Genomic DNA, 16,944 nt, shown 5'->3' with positions numbered 1-16,944 from the left:
TCCTGGGGGGGCCCCTGGGTTTGCGGTTGGTGGGCCGGGGTTGTTCCTGTCTCTTGGTGCTTTTTTGGTGCTGTGGTCGCTGTCTCATTCACCACTATCCAATCGGTGCTCTCTTGCCTCTTCCACTATCCAATCTCTTTGCTCGTCCATCGTCTTTCTTTGTGCCTTTTCCTTAACTCTTCCATCGTCTCATTCACCCTTCCCCTTTTCATCTCCCTTACTCTTACCCTTACATTTCGTTCTGTTTCTCCCACCCTCTATGCATCCCCACTCCCCCCCGTCCTGCTCCCTTCACTCACTGCCCTATCTCCGTTCCCTCCTCTGCTCCTCCCCCCCTTCCTCTCCCCCTTTCTGTTTTTGTGTTTTTGTTTTTCTTCTTTTCTCTTGGGTTGGTGGTTTGGGTTTTTTCTGGTTTCTATCATTTTCTACCATTCTTTTTTCTGTGTCTATTTGGTGTCTCCCTCCGGTTGCCTTGTTTTTTCCCGGGTCTCGTGTCTGCCGGCCTGTTTCTCTTCCTCTGCGTTTTCTTTCCATCACTATCATCTGGGTTCAATCTCCCTTCTGGTTCTTATTCTCCCTTCTTCTTTGATTGGTCCTCAATCTTCTTCATTGAGTCCATCGTCATCTCTTTCGTTATGTTACTTGTAACCGTTGTTTACCTTTTTGGACTCTATTTCGATTATCATTTGCACACTGCCGTTTGCGTCGCAAGTTACCATTGATAAAAAGGGGTTCAGCCAAGAGATTTCTGAATCGATAATTTGTCTTCAATCTTAAATGATTTGTAACGATGAAGCCACTTGAGAAGTACTGGATTCGGAGTGGTAACTTTAGCCATGAGTTTCTAAAACTGTGAAGAAAATATGAAAAGAAAAATACGCAAATTTGACGGTAGAATAGATGTGAGGGTATTTTGATCATAAAAATTACAAATTGTTCTTATTTGATCTTATTGAATACTTAGGGGAGGCAGATGTAAAGTGTTCATTTTTTTTTAACTAAAAATTATATTAGACCAAACCTTAGGAAGTCTAGATGAAAATTATCCAAGATTTTTTTAACCTGTTCATACCCAAAAGCTGACAAATGGCTGTTCAATTTGGTTTCGAGTTTCCATTTCTTCTCCTTCGCTGGGGTGGAGTGATTTCCTACTGTGTCATTATCTTGGGATTATTCAAATGCAAGAACACGTATTGTTGGTAGTTATTAATTAATTAATTGCAGAGCTGATAGGGACACTGGTGGACTGTGGACTAGTCAATGCCGGTGAAGGAATGCAGAACGGGACCAAAAACAAAAGCGCATATGGCAAATCTTAGTCTACTCATCTATTTGACATTTTCTACATAATTTTCCATTTATCTGATTCATGGGTTATCAACGCATGATCGTCATGGATGAAGTCATTATGGCTCATCCTCATTCAAACGCGTGTCACTCTTTTGAAATGTGATATAAATGTGACAAAGCAAGAGCGGTCTATTTCTCGCGCTAACTCCTTGGCTTCTCCGTTCAGAATCTAAGGCAGTTTGTGGAGCTCAGCCGCCGCTCTGCGATCGAAGCTACAAGGTATCTTCGTTCTTATCTATCATTCAAGCTCCTTACAGTTAATCTCTTCTTCTTTCTTTCTTCTTTTTTTTTTGTGCATTCTTATGTTCCTTTTCTTTGATATATAAAGGTTTCTTCATTTTTTTTGGGATTCTCATGTTCTTTTTCTTTGATATATAAAGGTTCTTGTTCATCTTTTTTGGGATTCTCATGTTCTTTTTCTTTGATATATAAAGGTTCTTGTTCTTCTTTTTTTCCTTTTTTTTGTGGCACTCTCATGTTCCTTTTCTTTGATGTATAAATTTTTTTGGGCATTCTCATGTTCCCTTTCTTTGATATATAAATGTATTTGAAATACTGCCACAAATTGAATCTTGCTGAACTTGTTCATTTGACTGTTCATGCTTCAGAGAAGTATGCTTACAATGAATATCTCTGAGTTTGTGTTTAACTCATGATCTTTGACTTCACAGAAAAATGCGACATTATTCCCAATGGTGTGTCCCTTTACTGGCAATATTTTTCTTGGCCTCAACAGTTCAAGCTAATGAAAATAAGTTGAAAACTGCTGTTTTCCTGTCGCCAAAGTTTGTGCTGGGACCAGGGAAAGTGGAGAATAAATTCTACCATGATATTGACTATCCAAGAGGTCATATTGCAATTAAGGAATTTTATGGTGAAGTGGTTGATGAGTTGGGTAATTCTGTGCCTCTTCATGAAACTTATCTCCACCACTGGGTGGTAGAAAGATATTACACCCCCAAGGGTGTGGATCTGAAGGGTAACAGTGATTTTCACTTGTCAAAGAATATTATAGTAAGAAACTCTGGAGTATGTCAGGGAAATGTTCTGGGGCAGTATTTTGGTGTTGGATCTGAAACACGCAAAACAAAGGCTTATGTTCCAGATCCATATGGCATAGAAGTTGGGAATCCAACAGAAATTCCTGACGGCTATGAGGAGAAATGGTTGCTTAATGTTCATGCAATTGATACACGGGGTGTGGTGGATCGGCTGGGTTGCACTGAATGCAGATGTGATCTCTATAACATCACAAAAGATGAGTATGGCCGGCCTTTGCGTCCAGAGTATACAGGTGGTCTGTTGTGTTGTTATGATCAAGTGCAGTGCAGGGTGAAAGAGGGCTTTGAGAGTGTCAAGAGAAGCCTATACGTGAGATACACTGTGAAATGGATAGATTGGGAGGACACTATTATTCCTGCTAAAGTTTATTTACTTGATGTTACCGATAACAGGAATGGTGATCGTAATTCACCTAGACTTGGTGCTTCACATGGTTGCCAGGTATTTAATGACTACTCTTTATCTGTATTTGTAGGATTTATTTTGATGAGACTGAAGAGGTAACTAGTGTTGTGACATGAGAGGCTCTTGTCAGTACTTTGAATTTACCTTATGTATCTGGTGCAATTGTGGATAATGGGGGATTGGTAGGATGAGCCCTAGGTTCAGATTACAAAGCCCTGCAACAGGATCATAGGAAAACCCTAACCCAGAAATTAGATCAGCTAATAAAGTCAAAGTCAACCTTTTATAGATGGAGACTTAGATTCTGGTCAAAGGTTGGAGATGTTAGGATCAATAAACCCCAAAATGCTACAATGATTTAATGATGAGATACTCTCAATAGTCAGATCTGTAAGATATGAAGCCAGGAAGCCATGATTTAGATTTATCACTACAGTAGGTCAGAAACTGCATAGCGTCAGCCTTGTATCTAGCATGGCCTCAAACAGAACTGATTGGAAGGCAAGAATCCATGTAGCCAACCCCATTTAGTTGGGACAAGGCTTATTGTTGTTATTGTAGGTCAGAAACTGAAGCCAGCCTCCTATCTGATCAAAAGATCACTGTTGGTAGGCCTTTTAATACCAGCAGTTGTGTGGGAAACTAGCTGGCCAAGTTGCCCAATATGACCAATATGAGCTTCAGTAAAATTGGTCACTGGGGGGTGGCAGAGCAAAACAGGGTTCCCTCTCCCAGCTTTGTGTTATTGGTTCCTTGCTGTGATTTAAATCCCACTACCTACAGCACATGAGCATAGACAACCTGTCTACAGGATCCGATATGATGGATGTGTCTTCTTCATCTTAGTACTGGCCTTTTTTCCAAACACATAAACAATGTTTACAGGATCTGATATGATGGATGTGGCTTCTTCATCTTAGTACTGCCTTCTCTCCGAGCATTAATAGATGTTTTGGATGGGTTTTTTGTGCAGGTAGAATATAATGTTGAGGCCTGTGGTGCCAGTGATTTGGCAAATACTGGGTGTGTACATACCAAGAAAACAAGTATTGTCATGCCTCGTGGTGGTTCTGTTATCTATGGTGTTGCCCACCAACATTCAGGAGGAGTAGGTTCAATCCTATATAAAGAGGTAGTGATCAGCATTTACTTCTATTCTGCAGAGGGTCCACTACCCTCATACTTTTCTCATCTGTTAGACGGATACGTTGTGTTTCCTGTATATTTTTTACTAAGTAGGCTGCTAAATGAGATCCATCCTCAGACTACTAAGTTAGTGCCTGCTTTTATTTCCACAAATATGGTTATGTGAATCTTAATCATGTACTTCTGAAGATTTGCTTTTTGTCATCTCTCTCATGAGAAACTTTGTTGTCTACAACCAAAATCTGACAAACGCCTCCTTAGTTGATGGATAAGCGGATTCCTCTAATCAATTAGTCAACTGTCTATAAAAACATGTCCATAGTCTAAGGAAAAGTATTGTATACTGTAATCGAGTCAACAGCCTAATAACCTGTCCATAGTCTTAAGGGGAAGTACTGTATACTGTAATTGAATACCCAAAACAGAACCAAGGCAAAATCTTTTCTCAGAGAATAAATCCAGACTGGAGAAATAGCAAAAGTCAAAATCAGGTGGTCATATGGACTCAGATTGTTCTGGGTTCAGGGTATAATACATTAATATGATGGCTGCCCGATTCTGACCATAAGACATAAATATCTGCGTGAAGTAAATCAGTAGAAAAAATTAATTGACGAGTACTTCAACAGATGGTGGTAAATTGGAAAAATGGGGCAGAATTGAGAGATATTATCTCTACATTAGCTGGTCTGATCAAGATAAGATGAAGAACAGTTCCTTGGAAGTTGAGGGGTGATCTGATGGCTAGATTTACAAATGTAACTCATTTTTTTTAAAATTAAAAAAAAATAAAATTGCAGAAAACACAAGACAACCCACAAGTTAATGAAGGAAGTAAAGGTAAGGAAGAATTGTCAGGCTTTTCACGACAAGGTAGTTGGAGGGATCAAACAGCAACATCCTTGATCAAATGCAAGGAGAGTCTCCATGTCAGTAATAGAACAGCAACAGCTTTTTACAGTTATTAAAGTCATGGAAGTCATGGGCTAAGAATGGTTCTAATGGTTTGCTGTTATTGACAATAGAAGAGAAAGAGCTGGGAGTTGGTCAGGGGAAACCCTTGGCCAACACCAACTGTTCACAACACTATTCCATGAAATTGGGTAGACTGTTGATTTTACAGGTGATGTACCATTCTGAACCATATTGTAAATTGAACCATTGCAATCTGGAACATACAAAACGTGAAGAACTAGAAAAAGCTGGAAGATAAAAGGAACTAAGCACAATAGCTCGTTCCTATGCTTGGCCATTCTTGGTTGTCCTGCAGTATGTCTTCAGATATGCATCAGATTGACAGGTAGAAAACTGGAAATTCTTAAATTTAGAACTGTTGACAACCAGAACTAAGTGGTGTCCACTATCTGCTCTGTCCCTTCCCACATGTTAATGAGTTACTGTCAGAAATTACTTCTGCAATAGTGATTCATAAGATGCTTGGCAAAGCAAGGATTGGTTGCAGGGGTTCTCCACCACTCTCCAGTCTCCCTCTTCACCCTCAGAATTTGCTTACTTTTGGATGATGTGGTGGATCAGTTGCAGGTCTCAAGATATACTTAATTAATAATGCAATCTTCTTTATCGTAAAATTCTGCACAGCATAATACTGCAAACCTCCTCTATAGGTAAACTTTTGCAAATTTGACTTGAACAAATTTCTTGTCTGGAATTCCGTGTCATGGTCATATTTGCAAAAAATCTCTGTTATTGGGTGCATGGCTCCGACCGTACTCCTTTCAAATGTGTAGTTCATGTTCCTTAGGTCTTAAAACAGCCAAACTGTTTGATTATTTTTTTATTTTTAACTTAATTCCCATTCTTGCTCATTTCTTTATTTCTAATTGAATTGACTCATGAGAATTGCTTTTCCCCACTGAGTGAGTAATTGAAAGATCTCCTACTAATAAAGCCACTTCTCCTTCTTTGGTCCATGGAAAATGGAAATAGGATGGTCAAATTATATGCAATTCTTTACCAATTTATGGACAAGGGAAGGAACCGGGCAATGAAGCTGGTTACATTGTGGGAATATCTTCATGCTATCTGCGACCAGGCACAGTTAGGATATCTGAAGGCGAGGCTTTGATTTTGGAATCCAGTTACAATAGCACACAAAAGCATACAGGGGTAATGGGTCTCTTCTACATTTTGCTTGCAGAAGATCCACCAAAACCCATGCTCTCTTTACAAACATCAGTTCATGTAAGTGTTTTTCTTTTTGCCCCCCACTATGCACTTTATTGATCATGATGAACATATCTCATACCTGCACAAAGTAGAAATGTATAATATTTTGAATGCTTGACTGTTCCTCAAGCCATAGTGAAGGAAGAATTTCTTCTCCAACAGCCACCTTGTAACAGTTGGGCCAGGATGTGGTGAAGGGCATTTTAAGATGACCTCCAACAAAAATAAATAGGAGTTGGTAATAATGTTCTTCCTTCACCATGGATGAAGGGAAACGTTAGCTGTTAGCGTCCGCATATTTTTCATTACAGCATTCATTTGAAACATTAAATTGGTGATGAATGGCTGACAGACAAGAAATAGGCGAAGTAAACATAAATGCCCTTCTTCCTATTTTTGACATTTTTGTGCGACTTCACCAGGGATTGTTGAGCCTGAATGACCCAGGCATTTAGAACCAGGTGGATAATCATTACCTTAACCAATTGTGGGCTTAAAAGAGCCTGAAAATTTGTTCTAAAGGTGTTCCTTTGTACAAGGGTACCTCCCCACACGGTAAAGACCCCAACCCAACCCATGACCCACATTGCAGCATTCAATCCTGGCTTCACTATCAACAGATGAAGACCTTACCACCAAACCAAGTATTGCATTTTGGTTTTAATTTTATGCAGGTAGGATAAGCTACAGGTTTATAAGAATGTGATTGTAAAATGCCCATGTAATTAATCACTATAACTTCCTTCAACAAAACTTCATCATTCATGGGAAGTTATTCAGATCATTTTACAACATTTGGAATTGGGTGTGCAGGAACTGAAAATGCTAAGTAAATATTCATGGGCACTAGTTTTGGTCGGAGTGGCTGCAGCTGTATTCATCGGTGTTGGTTATCTCCGAAGGAATGGAAGAAAAGGCGACTACCAATCCATATGATGTATAATTATACAGTAGTGTTATAGCTTTTCTGTGCACAAATAAAGGTTACCGATCCCTATAATGTATAATTATCAGAACTGTTGTAGTTGTTTTGCCCACCAATCAAATTCACTCTCACAGATGAGATCATTTTGCTAGAGCAATAGATCTGTCATTAAGTCTTGTATAAGTTCCCTATATTTCCATAATAAAGATGTCCTGTACTAGTTTGTAATAACATCCTTCTTTAATCATTTATATTTCTGCACAGTTTTTACTCATTCATTTTCCTTGGGGTTCAGAAACACTTCATTTTCTACTGTTCGTTCCAAGTTGACTCCTTGAGAAAATTCATATGTTAACCTCAACCCTTTAAGCATACCCCATGGCTTAATCGTTAATTTTTTTTTGGGTGGGAAGAATATTTATTGAACAATTGAGTCAATACAACCATTGGAATTTGCCATACAGAGGAGAATGATTCAAGGAGTAGTGATGAAAATTTCTGTGATTCATCCGAAATGAACAATCTTGTGCTACTAAATTAACAGGCAAATTAATTGAAGGCACTGAGAAAGAGATCTGGAGTTGAATATAATGTCTAAAAAGATATTATCCAAAAAAATGTTGTTGCAATTTCCATTAGCAATTTGTTGAGCTAAATCTCTATAATCAGACTCCACAATAATCTGGTTGAAATCATGTCTGGCAGTCTTGAGTCGAACCTACCTTGATGGCAATGGCTTCCTGAGGGAGCATTGATTCGCGTTGAATACCGCTCGAATATGCTAAAATAAGATCACCATTTGAATTCTGAACATTAATATCAATAACTCTTTCTTTGACTTGGTGCACCAGCCAGCATAGCCCTTAATTTTAATAAGGTCCAGGAAAGGAGACTAAATGTATAGGGTTTATTATTATTATTTTCTTTCTGTCATCAAACTCTTTATTACAAATTACAATCTTGCAGTCTCGATTTTCTTACCAAAGAATACCTTGAAGTTTAATGCCATTAGATTTTCCTTTAGCTTTGACTGACCGATCTATACTAGAAGACCTTGTCAACCAGAGATGCTTGGAGCTTGAGGAGGTTTTGTCTAGATTGCAAACAATTTGGTTTCCATGGTCATGCCTCTGATTGAAATCCTTCGCTATTATTTTTCCAAATTGATGAGATATTCTTCCTATTAAGTTGTAACTTGTAAGTTTTGTTTGAATACTTCAAATAGTGCAGGTCTATCATTGAGTTTCTATTTTCACTATGGAAACTTTTTTATGTGAAAACACATTGTATTTCCTCAATCTTCATGATATAAACATGATTAGATTAGATGGAAAAGTTTATCGTCTCACCCTAATTTTTTTGTTGTATAACGATTGTTCAGTTTATGCTTTTAATAGACTCAAAGCAACATGCTTGTTATCCCCAGATTGATGATAAAATCATGTCTACCATTAAAAATTGTACTCCATGTTTTTCTATTCAATTAGAATAGAAGTGAAAAGTTGATGTGCAGAAGAATTTTTAACCAATCATTACAAAAGGAAGAATGAACCAAAGCTTAATCATTAAATGGATTGACATAATTCAATGGAGGGATCGTAAATGAGTGTTTCTGGAGAAATCGAATGCTTTTGTTTTATGTTTCAGAAGGCATGGGAACTCTTAAACCCCACGGATTCCCTTTGGGGAAGATTGATGAAGCAAAAGTATTTCAAACATTGTTCCTTTCTTGACGCGCCCTCACCAGCAATCGCTTCTTGGGGATGGAAGTCGCTAATTAAAGCAAAGCACCTTTTACGGCAGGGTCTTTTTCTTCAGCTCAGAGATGGTCAACAAGCGATTCCTTTGGGGTTCCAAACCACCCCTAGGATCAGGGTTGTTATCCGGTAGCTTACCTTCCACTTAAAGTTTCAGACTTCATTAACTCAAAGATAGGTTCCTGGCTTGGTGGTCAGCTGAAATAGCAGCAAAAGTACTTAACATACCCCTTCCGTTATCCCCAACAGCAGATCGTGTCATATGGAATCTTACTTCAGCAGGAAGATTTACTATCAGTTCAGCTTACAAGTTGGCTACTTCATCTCACACCTGCCCCCACTACCCACCCTTAACTAGCTTTAGCTTTGGCATCTCCCCCTCCCACCTAGGATTTTCTTTTTCTTATGGAAGGCTATTCATGATAAATTTCTCACAGCAAATCTTGTGATAGCAATAGGATGTCATGTTCCAGTCCAATGTATTTCCTGTGGTCACCCTAATTTTTCGGCGCATCACCTCTTTACAAGCCGCCCTTTTACCCTTCACCTCTGGCACACCCTTCACCTCCATCCGTGGGACCCCTGAAAACCCTTCAGCCCCCAACTTCGAGCCTGTGTCACCCTATCTACTCCATCATCCCCTTATAGATAGCAAAACTTACACACCCTAGCCTCATTGCACTTTGGGCTCTTTGAGGATACTTATAATCTTGTTACACACTCTTCCCAACCCCCTAGGTATCAAGATGTTGTGCAGCGCTTACAACAAGCGATAACTGACTTCTCTCCTCCCTCCCCACAAAATCCCTCTAGCAAGACACCTACTCTCCTTAGGTGGGAACCTCCTCAGCCAGATTAGATCAAGCTCAATGTAAATGGATCCTCTTTTTCTAATCCAAAACATTCTAGGATTGGCAGTATAGCACGTGACTAATCATTAGGGGGTGTTTGCCTTTGGCGGAATGGGTTGTCACGATTCTTTTACTACTGAAGCACTAGCTATTAGGCGTGGACTCAGTCTTGCCCTAGATTTCCAGATTCCCCATATCTTCGTGGAAAATGACAACCATGTGCTAGTGCAGGCTATCACGCATCTAGCATCCTGTCGCAACTGGGAAATCTCCTATTTACTCAATGATATTCTCAAGTTAGCGACAACCTTTACGGATTGTTCATTCAATATATACATCGTGAAGCAAACTTCGCCGCCAATGAGTTGGCCAAATCTATAGCACTTTCTAAGGATTGGTTCGTGTACCACCATACCCCCCCCCCCCCCAACCCTTCTATCATGGATTCTACTTTATGACTCTCTAAGATGTAAGATCCCTTTGTAATTTTTTCTTGAATAAATAAAGCTCTCTTTTCTATAAATAAAAAAATATAGAAGTTGGGCATTTAACCGCTTTAGTAACCCATCATTGGCAAAACGAAGAACGAACGACAGTTTATTCTTTTTTTTGGGTAGAACGAAAGCTTATTCATTAAATGGATTAGTATAATTCAATAGAGGGATCATAAATGAGTGCTTTCTCGAGAAATCAAATGCCCATCCACAAGAACACGATGTCCTCGTGGGCATTTGTAGATTATTTAATGGTTGGATTGGAGTGGAGATTATACTATTTAGTTACAATAATTGCAGGGGAGATGGCATTATTACTGTAGCCAGTGATGGTGGTGGGCCAGGGAGAACGATTCGATTTCAAAGCAAGAACACTCGTAGTTTCAGTCTTTCAGAAAAATATTTTCATTTATATGGATGAGGACAAAGCTGTCTGATCATACAAGTCCCTACCCAGATTCTTTAAATTTAGTCCCAGAAGGTAAAGTACAGGGGAAGTGGAATCGAGTCTCTCTGCCCCTCTCTCTCTCTGTCTAGCTCGCTGTCTGTGTAGAAGTGTTAACAAATCTGCTAAGTATCTTCTTTCCTCATTTCTGCCACTTTCTTGATAGTAAGTTTTCTACAAAGAAGAAATCTTTACAGTGTGGTTTTTCTCTGCTTCATGCTTAGTGAATTATTTCTTCCACTTTATCAGAATTATGTTCTAACTCAAAGATCTTTGACACTTCGCAGAAAAATGATGCCTTGGTGTCAATGGCTTGTGCTTATACTGGCAATTTTTCTCTCGGCTTTAAGGGTGCAAGCTTATGAAAAGCAAGCGAAAACTGCGGTTTTCCTATCACCAGAGTTTGTGCTGGGACCAGGGGAGGTACATAAAAAAATCTACCACAGTATAGATTTTCCAACAGGTCATATTGCTATTAAGGATTTTCATGGTGAACTGGTTGATGAGAAGGGAATTCCTGTCCCTCTGTACGAAACTTACATCCACCATTGGGCTGTAGGACCAGAATATGTCCCTAAGGTTAATGGTGATGAGGAGTTTCAGTTATCAAAGAATATTATTGCAGTAAGAAATTCTGGAGTGTGCCAGGGAAATGAACTAGGCCAGTATTTTGGTTCTGGATCTGAAACCCGTAAAACAAAAACATTCATTCCAGATCCATATGGGATAGAAGTTGGGAATCCAGTAGAAATTCCTGATGGGTATGAGGAAAGATGGTGGCTTGATATGCATGCAATTGATACGCGTGGTGTGGTGGATAACCTGGGATGCACAGAATGCAGGTGTGATCTCTATAATGTCACAACAGATATGTCTGGCAAGCCCTTGCATCCAGGTTATACCGGTGGCTTGCTTTGTTGCTATGATCAAACACAGTGCAGGGTGCAAGAAGGCTTTGAGGGTATCAAGAGAAGCATCTACATGAGATACACTGTGAAATGGGTAGACTGGGAAGACACTGTTGTGCCTGTTAAGATTTATATACTTGATGTTACTGATAGCAGACAGAAGGCAAATGATTCAGCAAGACTTGGTTCTTCACATGATTGCCAGGTATTTAGTGAACCATTGTTATCTATATTTAGGTATTTATTTTGATGAGCAGACCAATTTACACTAGAGTTTCTGATCAGTAGTTTGTTTTTCACCATATCTGTCTTCCACTTTGGTGCATTCCTAATATGAGTTTGTTCTTGATAAAATGTCTTGGATGAGTTTTATTGCAGATAGAGTATGATGTTGAGTCCTGTGATGCCAGTGACTTGGCAAATGATGGGTGTGTAAATACCAGGAAAACAAGCATTGTCATGCCCCATGGAGGCTCTGTTATCTTTGGATTTGCCCACCAACATTCAGGGGCTTTAGGTTCAACTCTATATAAAGAGGTAATGATCAGCATCTACTTCTATTCTTGCAGAGAATCTCATTTCCTCATGCTTTTCTCATCTGCTAGATTAGATATTTTCCTTGGCCTGCTTTTATTTCCACAAATATGGTTATCTACATCTTGATCATGTAATTTGGATGATTTGCTTTCTCTCATCTCTCTCATGAGAAACCTCATTGCTATTTCCCCCCTGAGTGACTGGTTGAAAGATCTTCTTCTACTGATAAAGCCACTTCTCCCTCTTTTGTCTATGGAAAATGGGATTAGGATGGTCAAATTATATGCACTTCTTTACCAATTTATGGACAAGGGAAGGAAGCAGGCAATGAGGCAGGTTACGTTGTGGGAATGTCTTCATGCCATCTGCAACCAGGCACAGTTAGGATATCTGAAGGCGAGGCTTTGGTTTTGGAATCCAACTACAATAGCACACTAAAGCATACAGGGTTGATGGGTTTCTTCCACATTTTCCTTGCAGAAGATCCACCAAAAACAATGCTTTCTTTACCAACTTCAGCTCATGTAAGTGTTCTTTTTCTTGTTTCTTCCCCCCACTCTGCACTCCATTGATCAACATATCCAGTAACTGCACAAGGTGGATTGTATATATTTTGAATGCTGGACTGTTTCCTCAAGCCATAATAGCTTCATCATTCATGGGAAAGTTTTCTGATCATTTTCACAGCAATTAGAATTGTTTATGCAGGAAATGAAAATGTTAAGCAACTATTCATGGGCACTAGTTTTTGTTGGAGTGGCTGCAGCTGTGTTCATCAGTGTTGGTTATTTTCGAAGGAATGAAAGAGAAGGCGATTACCAATCCATATGATGTATAATAATACAGTAGTTTTACAGTGGTTTTGCCCACTAAAAATGGTTATGGATTCCTATAATGTATTATTTTCTAGAAGTGTTATAGTTGTTCTGCCCACCAATCAAACTCTTAATCCCATAGATGGAATCATTTTGCCAGAGCAAGAGGTTTTAGAACTGAATAATATTTAGAAAGATATTATATAGATAAATATTGCCTCAATTTTCATTTGTAAGTTGCGGAACCAAATATCTGCAATAAACTCCACTAATCGGAGAAACATGTTTGCGTTTAATCAAACCTTCTTGGCTCTCCCAATGGCACTGAGTCCCCACCTGTTCGAATTCCCTTTTTGCTGGTATACCAATATCTTTTTTTTTGGCGTGGGGCATCAGCTAGCATCACAATTAATTTTAATGAAGTCTAAAGGAGGACTATTAGCATTAGTTATCATCAGTAGATCATCAATTTCAATACTCAGTAGGATGCATAGAAACCATATTTGAATCTAGACATGGTAGGGTTTTTGCTGAAATAAATTCTTGATGAGCTTTGTATAACAACATTAATAACTTTGCCTTCCCCTCATCCCTGCCGTCTTCGTGGTCACTATTGTTCCCCGATGTTTAACCTCCTCTAATATGTCGACTATCTTGTCTTGATCAATGAACTAAATCTCGTAAGATTTCGCCGGTTCGATACTTGGCGAACCGGCGAAATCAAGATTTCGCCAATAAATGTCATTTGAAAGTTAAAAGTTGAAGTGTTATATATTATATATACAATGCAACACGTCAACGTCAATCAGTAAATTTTAAAAATATAAAATAATATTAATATGACTTTTTTCTCTGCAAATCATTAATACAAAATTTGAAAAAATAACAAAAGCACTTCAAAGTAGTCAAATAATGTATCTGCAAACTGCAAAACGTCGATAGAAAATTTTAAAAAATAATAAAATATTTAACTTGTCAAATCAATATACTGATGTTTACATTTTGTTTTTTATTTTATTTTTTATAATCCCGTGGTTTAATAAAAGCCACGTAAGTGGCTCAAATTTCAAATACAACTCAACCACAAACGTAAAAAACACGAGAAATACTGATAAATACCGATAAATGGCGATAAATAGTGGGATATCGCTGAAAATTTTGGTTCTCCATTTGCTGTCAATGGGTTTAGTTACAAAAAAAAATAATAATAAAAATAATAATAAATAAGAATAATAATAATAATAATAATAATAATAATTATTATTATTATTATTATTATTATTATTTTTATTAATAAATAAATTTTCTATTATAAGTTGGTTCTCCATTGGCTGTTAATGAAAACATGTTGGTGGACGTGCCGGAGTGGTTATCGGGCATGATTAGAAATCACAGGTTCGAATCCTGTTGTTCACGTTTTTTAAAAGAAAATTCATGATTCTTATTAATTCTTACTGATATAAATAAATTTTAGGGATAATTACTATTGGCCCCCTGTACTTTGATTTTATTATTACTATATCCTGTACTTTTTACAATTACTAATCCAACATTTGTCTAAAATTTTAGGGATAATTACTATTGGCCCCTGCACTTTGATTTTATTATTATTGTATCCTGTACTTTTGATTCTTATTAATTCTTACTGATTTAAATAAATTTTAGGGATAATTACTATTGGCCCCCTGCACTTTGATTTTATTATTATTGTATCATGTACTTTTTACAATTACTAATCCAACATTTGTCTATAATTATTATTGCCCTCGTACCGTTAAGTTCAGTTAGTTAACTGATGATGTGGCATCTTTATATTTTTCAAAAACCCCAAAATACCCTTATACTTATCTCTTTAGTTATTTACCATTTTGTCAAGTTACAGTAGTACCCTTAATTAACTGTGGACAAAAAGAATAACTATAATCCATTTTATTTTAAAAACAAAAAAAAAAAAGAGCCACCAAATAAAAAAAGAATGATTGAATAAAACTCAAATAGAAACCGAAGAGGAAGGAAAATCGAATTCTAACTCAAATTGAAAACTGAATATCACCTAAAAAAATTTCAAAATAAATGAAATTTAGTGAAGGTGGGAAACAAATTGGATTTGGATTTTATTCATTTCTTTAATTCAAAATAAACAAAAATCCTTCCCCCTTTTTTTTTTGGAAAAAATTCATATCGCTTTTCGTTCATTTCCGCCACGCCAACATAGCCGCCATAATAAGAAGCAGGCGAAGCTCGATGTAGATGGTGCAGAAGAGGGGAAGGAAGCGTGAATAATTAATTAATAAAAAGACGATAACAAATACAAAGAAAGATCCACGGGCAAAGGATCAAGGGGGAGAATGGATTTGGGAGTTGAGGCCCCAGGCAACAACAATGAGTCTGTTCCTTGGGGAGTCAACAAACCGAGGGGGGGAGGAAAAAGCAAAAATTTTAGAGGATACATCAAAATAAACAGCATTCCAAATAGCATTAATGGATCGGGATTTAGAAGTCCAGCGCCGAAGGTTTCGTTCCTACCACAGATGGTGGACTGAAGCCCCAAAAACAAGCCTGCATATTCGGTCACAGATAGAGGTACCTGAGAAGTTACTCAAAACCCAATACCAGTCCCTAATAAACCCAAATGAGCGTCGACAGCGGGACCAAATGAAGTTAAGGGCTTTTCTCAAAATTCTTCCCTTAGTTGGATTCAAAGAATGATATCCATGATGATTTGAGCTATATCCAACAAAGACACAACGAGTTGAACGAAATAGTTTCTTCTCTCTCTCTAACCAAATACCGCAAAAGAAAAGGAAGAGATAACAATACTAATTGATTATCATGGAGAGATTTAGAGAGATATGATGGGTCCATTGTCTCTATCACTGCATGTAGAAGATTCAGAGTACTCTTAAACATGTATGTTTTATATCATCTTGTGAAATTCATTCTCAATCAAAATATTTTTATTTTCACACGATTGATAGTTATTTTCTGTCTTAGTTGATCAAATGACACTTTGAATCCTCTTTGTTGGATAATGACAACTACACGCTTTTATACCTGACAAACCATTTTCACCATCACCAGCAACGGTGACATGGTTATTATCCTAATCTCTACTGTGGATCCTTTACAAGCAAACTATTGATCAAATCCTTAGCAGCAAAACTCAAATTTGATCGATCCCTCTGGAAACTTGAGCTACTGCTCAACTCTGTTGAATAACGTCTCCTGGTTACCACTTCCCTTCAGTGGCGTCCCTCCTTGAAGCAGTTCATACTCGAAGATGCCAAAAGTCCAGTCCACAGCATTTACTATCGTCATACTCAAGGGCAGCTTCAATGGAGGCAAACATCAGAAAAATAGAGGCCAGATAGAACCAGAATTCAAAAATTCAACGGTTTTAATTTCTTTTGCTATTATAATCACAATAGTTTGATTTCTAAAACATCACCTATCGCAATGTGAGGATTGCGTTAAAGATGCCCATAAGATGCAAGACAGCAAGCAAAGGTTCATAGAGTTATTTAGAAGTTTATATGTGAATAGATAAGATGCTTATTTCTCTTTTGTCTTTCCCATCTCAAATATATTATATTCTTTTTTTGGTCATCATCAAACCGGTCATAATGACTAGAGGCCAACAAGTTTACGGGGAGGGGGAAAAGTGTGGTAGGGACGTAACGTAAGTCTGAACTTGTGATCTTTTTAGACTTAATGCCTCTACAGATTAAGTTACCACCACTGCACTAAAAGCATATCCACCCATCAAATATAATAAACCAATATATTAAGAACCAAAATTCCAATAAGTGTCATATGTACAAATGTTTGTGAATAGATTGAATCTGAATCAATAGCATTAACGTATGTGTATTTTATTATATTCAAATTTGGTTAATATCCTAACAGTTTTTGAACGGATTTAGTTGCATTCGAATAATATTTGTATCATTAATTTTTTTTAATACAAATTTTCTTAAATATGCAATGTTGATTATTGAAATACAAATTTTCAACTACCCAAATCATCCTCAAACCAAAGAAGAAGAGGAGGTTGTGACCTTA

At 37.6% G+C, this 16,944-nt stretch overlaps 2 protein-coding genes across 2 annotated transcripts; both read left to right on the top strand.

Annotated features, from left to right (window-relative positions):
• Window positions 1-1,459: 1,459 nt before the first annotated feature.
• Window positions 1,460-7,349, top strand: LOC149002883 (uncharacterized). The gene is made up of 5 exons (XM_089136794.1): window positions 1,460-1,569; window positions 2,022-2,853; window positions 3,791-3,949; window positions 5,911-6,165; window positions 6,964-7,349. Exons 2-5 carry the CDS (start codon window positions 2,026-2,028, stop codon window positions 7,084-7,086), a joined length of 1,365 nt encoding a protein of 454 aa, XP_088992920.1. The 5' UTR covers window positions 1,460-1,569; window positions 2,022-2,025; the 3' UTR covers window positions 7,087-7,349.
• A 3,227-nt stretch (window positions 7,350-10,576) lies between these two features.
• On the top strand, window positions 10,577-13,047 carry LOC149002882 (uncharacterized). Its single transcript, XM_089136795.1, has 5 exons — window positions 10,577-10,787; window positions 10,910-11,735; window positions 11,909-12,067; window positions 12,337-12,591; window positions 12,776-13,047. The coding sequence occupies exons 2-5, from the start codon at window positions 10,914-10,916 to the stop codon at window positions 12,896-12,898; spliced, it is 1,359 nt and encodes a 452-aa protein (XP_088992921.1). The 5' UTR covers window positions 10,577-10,787; window positions 10,910-10,913; the 3' UTR covers window positions 12,899-13,047.
• The last annotated feature ends 3,897 nt before the right edge of the window (window positions 13,048-16,944 follow it).

Source organism: Hakea prostrata, chromosome 10, assembly GCF_041222555.1.
Source record: "Hakea prostrata isolate BN-2017 chromosome 10, UWA_Hpros_2, whole genome shotgun sequence".
NCBI classification, from domain to species: domain Eukaryota; kingdom Viridiplantae; phylum Streptophyta; class Magnoliopsida; order Proteales; family Proteaceae; genus Hakea; species Hakea prostrata.
This window is presented reverse-complemented; position numbering and strand designations above follow the sequence as displayed.

What these genes read in the sequence shown, in the direction of transcription:
- LOC149002882 (XM_089136795.1), top strand. Translation starts at nt 10,914, where the DNA reads ATGATGCCTTGGTGTCAATGGCTTGTGCTTATACTGGCAATTTTTCTC. An exon ending in GTTCTTCACATGATTGCCAG is followed by an intron (nt 11,736 to 11,908) that starts GTATTTAGTGAA and finishes GTTTTATTGCAG; the next exon opens with ATAGAGTATGATGTTGAGTC. An exon ending in GTTCAACTCTATATAAAGAG is followed by an intron (nt 12,068 to 12,336) that starts GTAATGATCAGC and finishes AAATGGGATTAG; the next exon opens with GATGGTCAAATTATATGCAC.
- LOC149002883 (XM_089136794.1), top strand. Translation starts at nt 2,026, where the DNA reads ATGCGACATTATTCCCAATGGTGTGTCCCTTTACTGGCAATATTTTTC. An exon ending in GTGCTTCACATGGTTGCCAG is followed by an intron (nt 2,854 to 3,790) that starts GTATTTAATGAC and finishes TTTTTTGTGCAG; the next exon opens with GTAGAATATAATGTTGAGGC. An exon ending in CTTTACAAACATCAGTTCAT is followed by an intron (nt 6,166 to 6,963) that starts GTAAGTGTTTTT and finishes TTGGGTGTGCAG; the next exon opens with GAACTGAAAATGCTAAGTAA.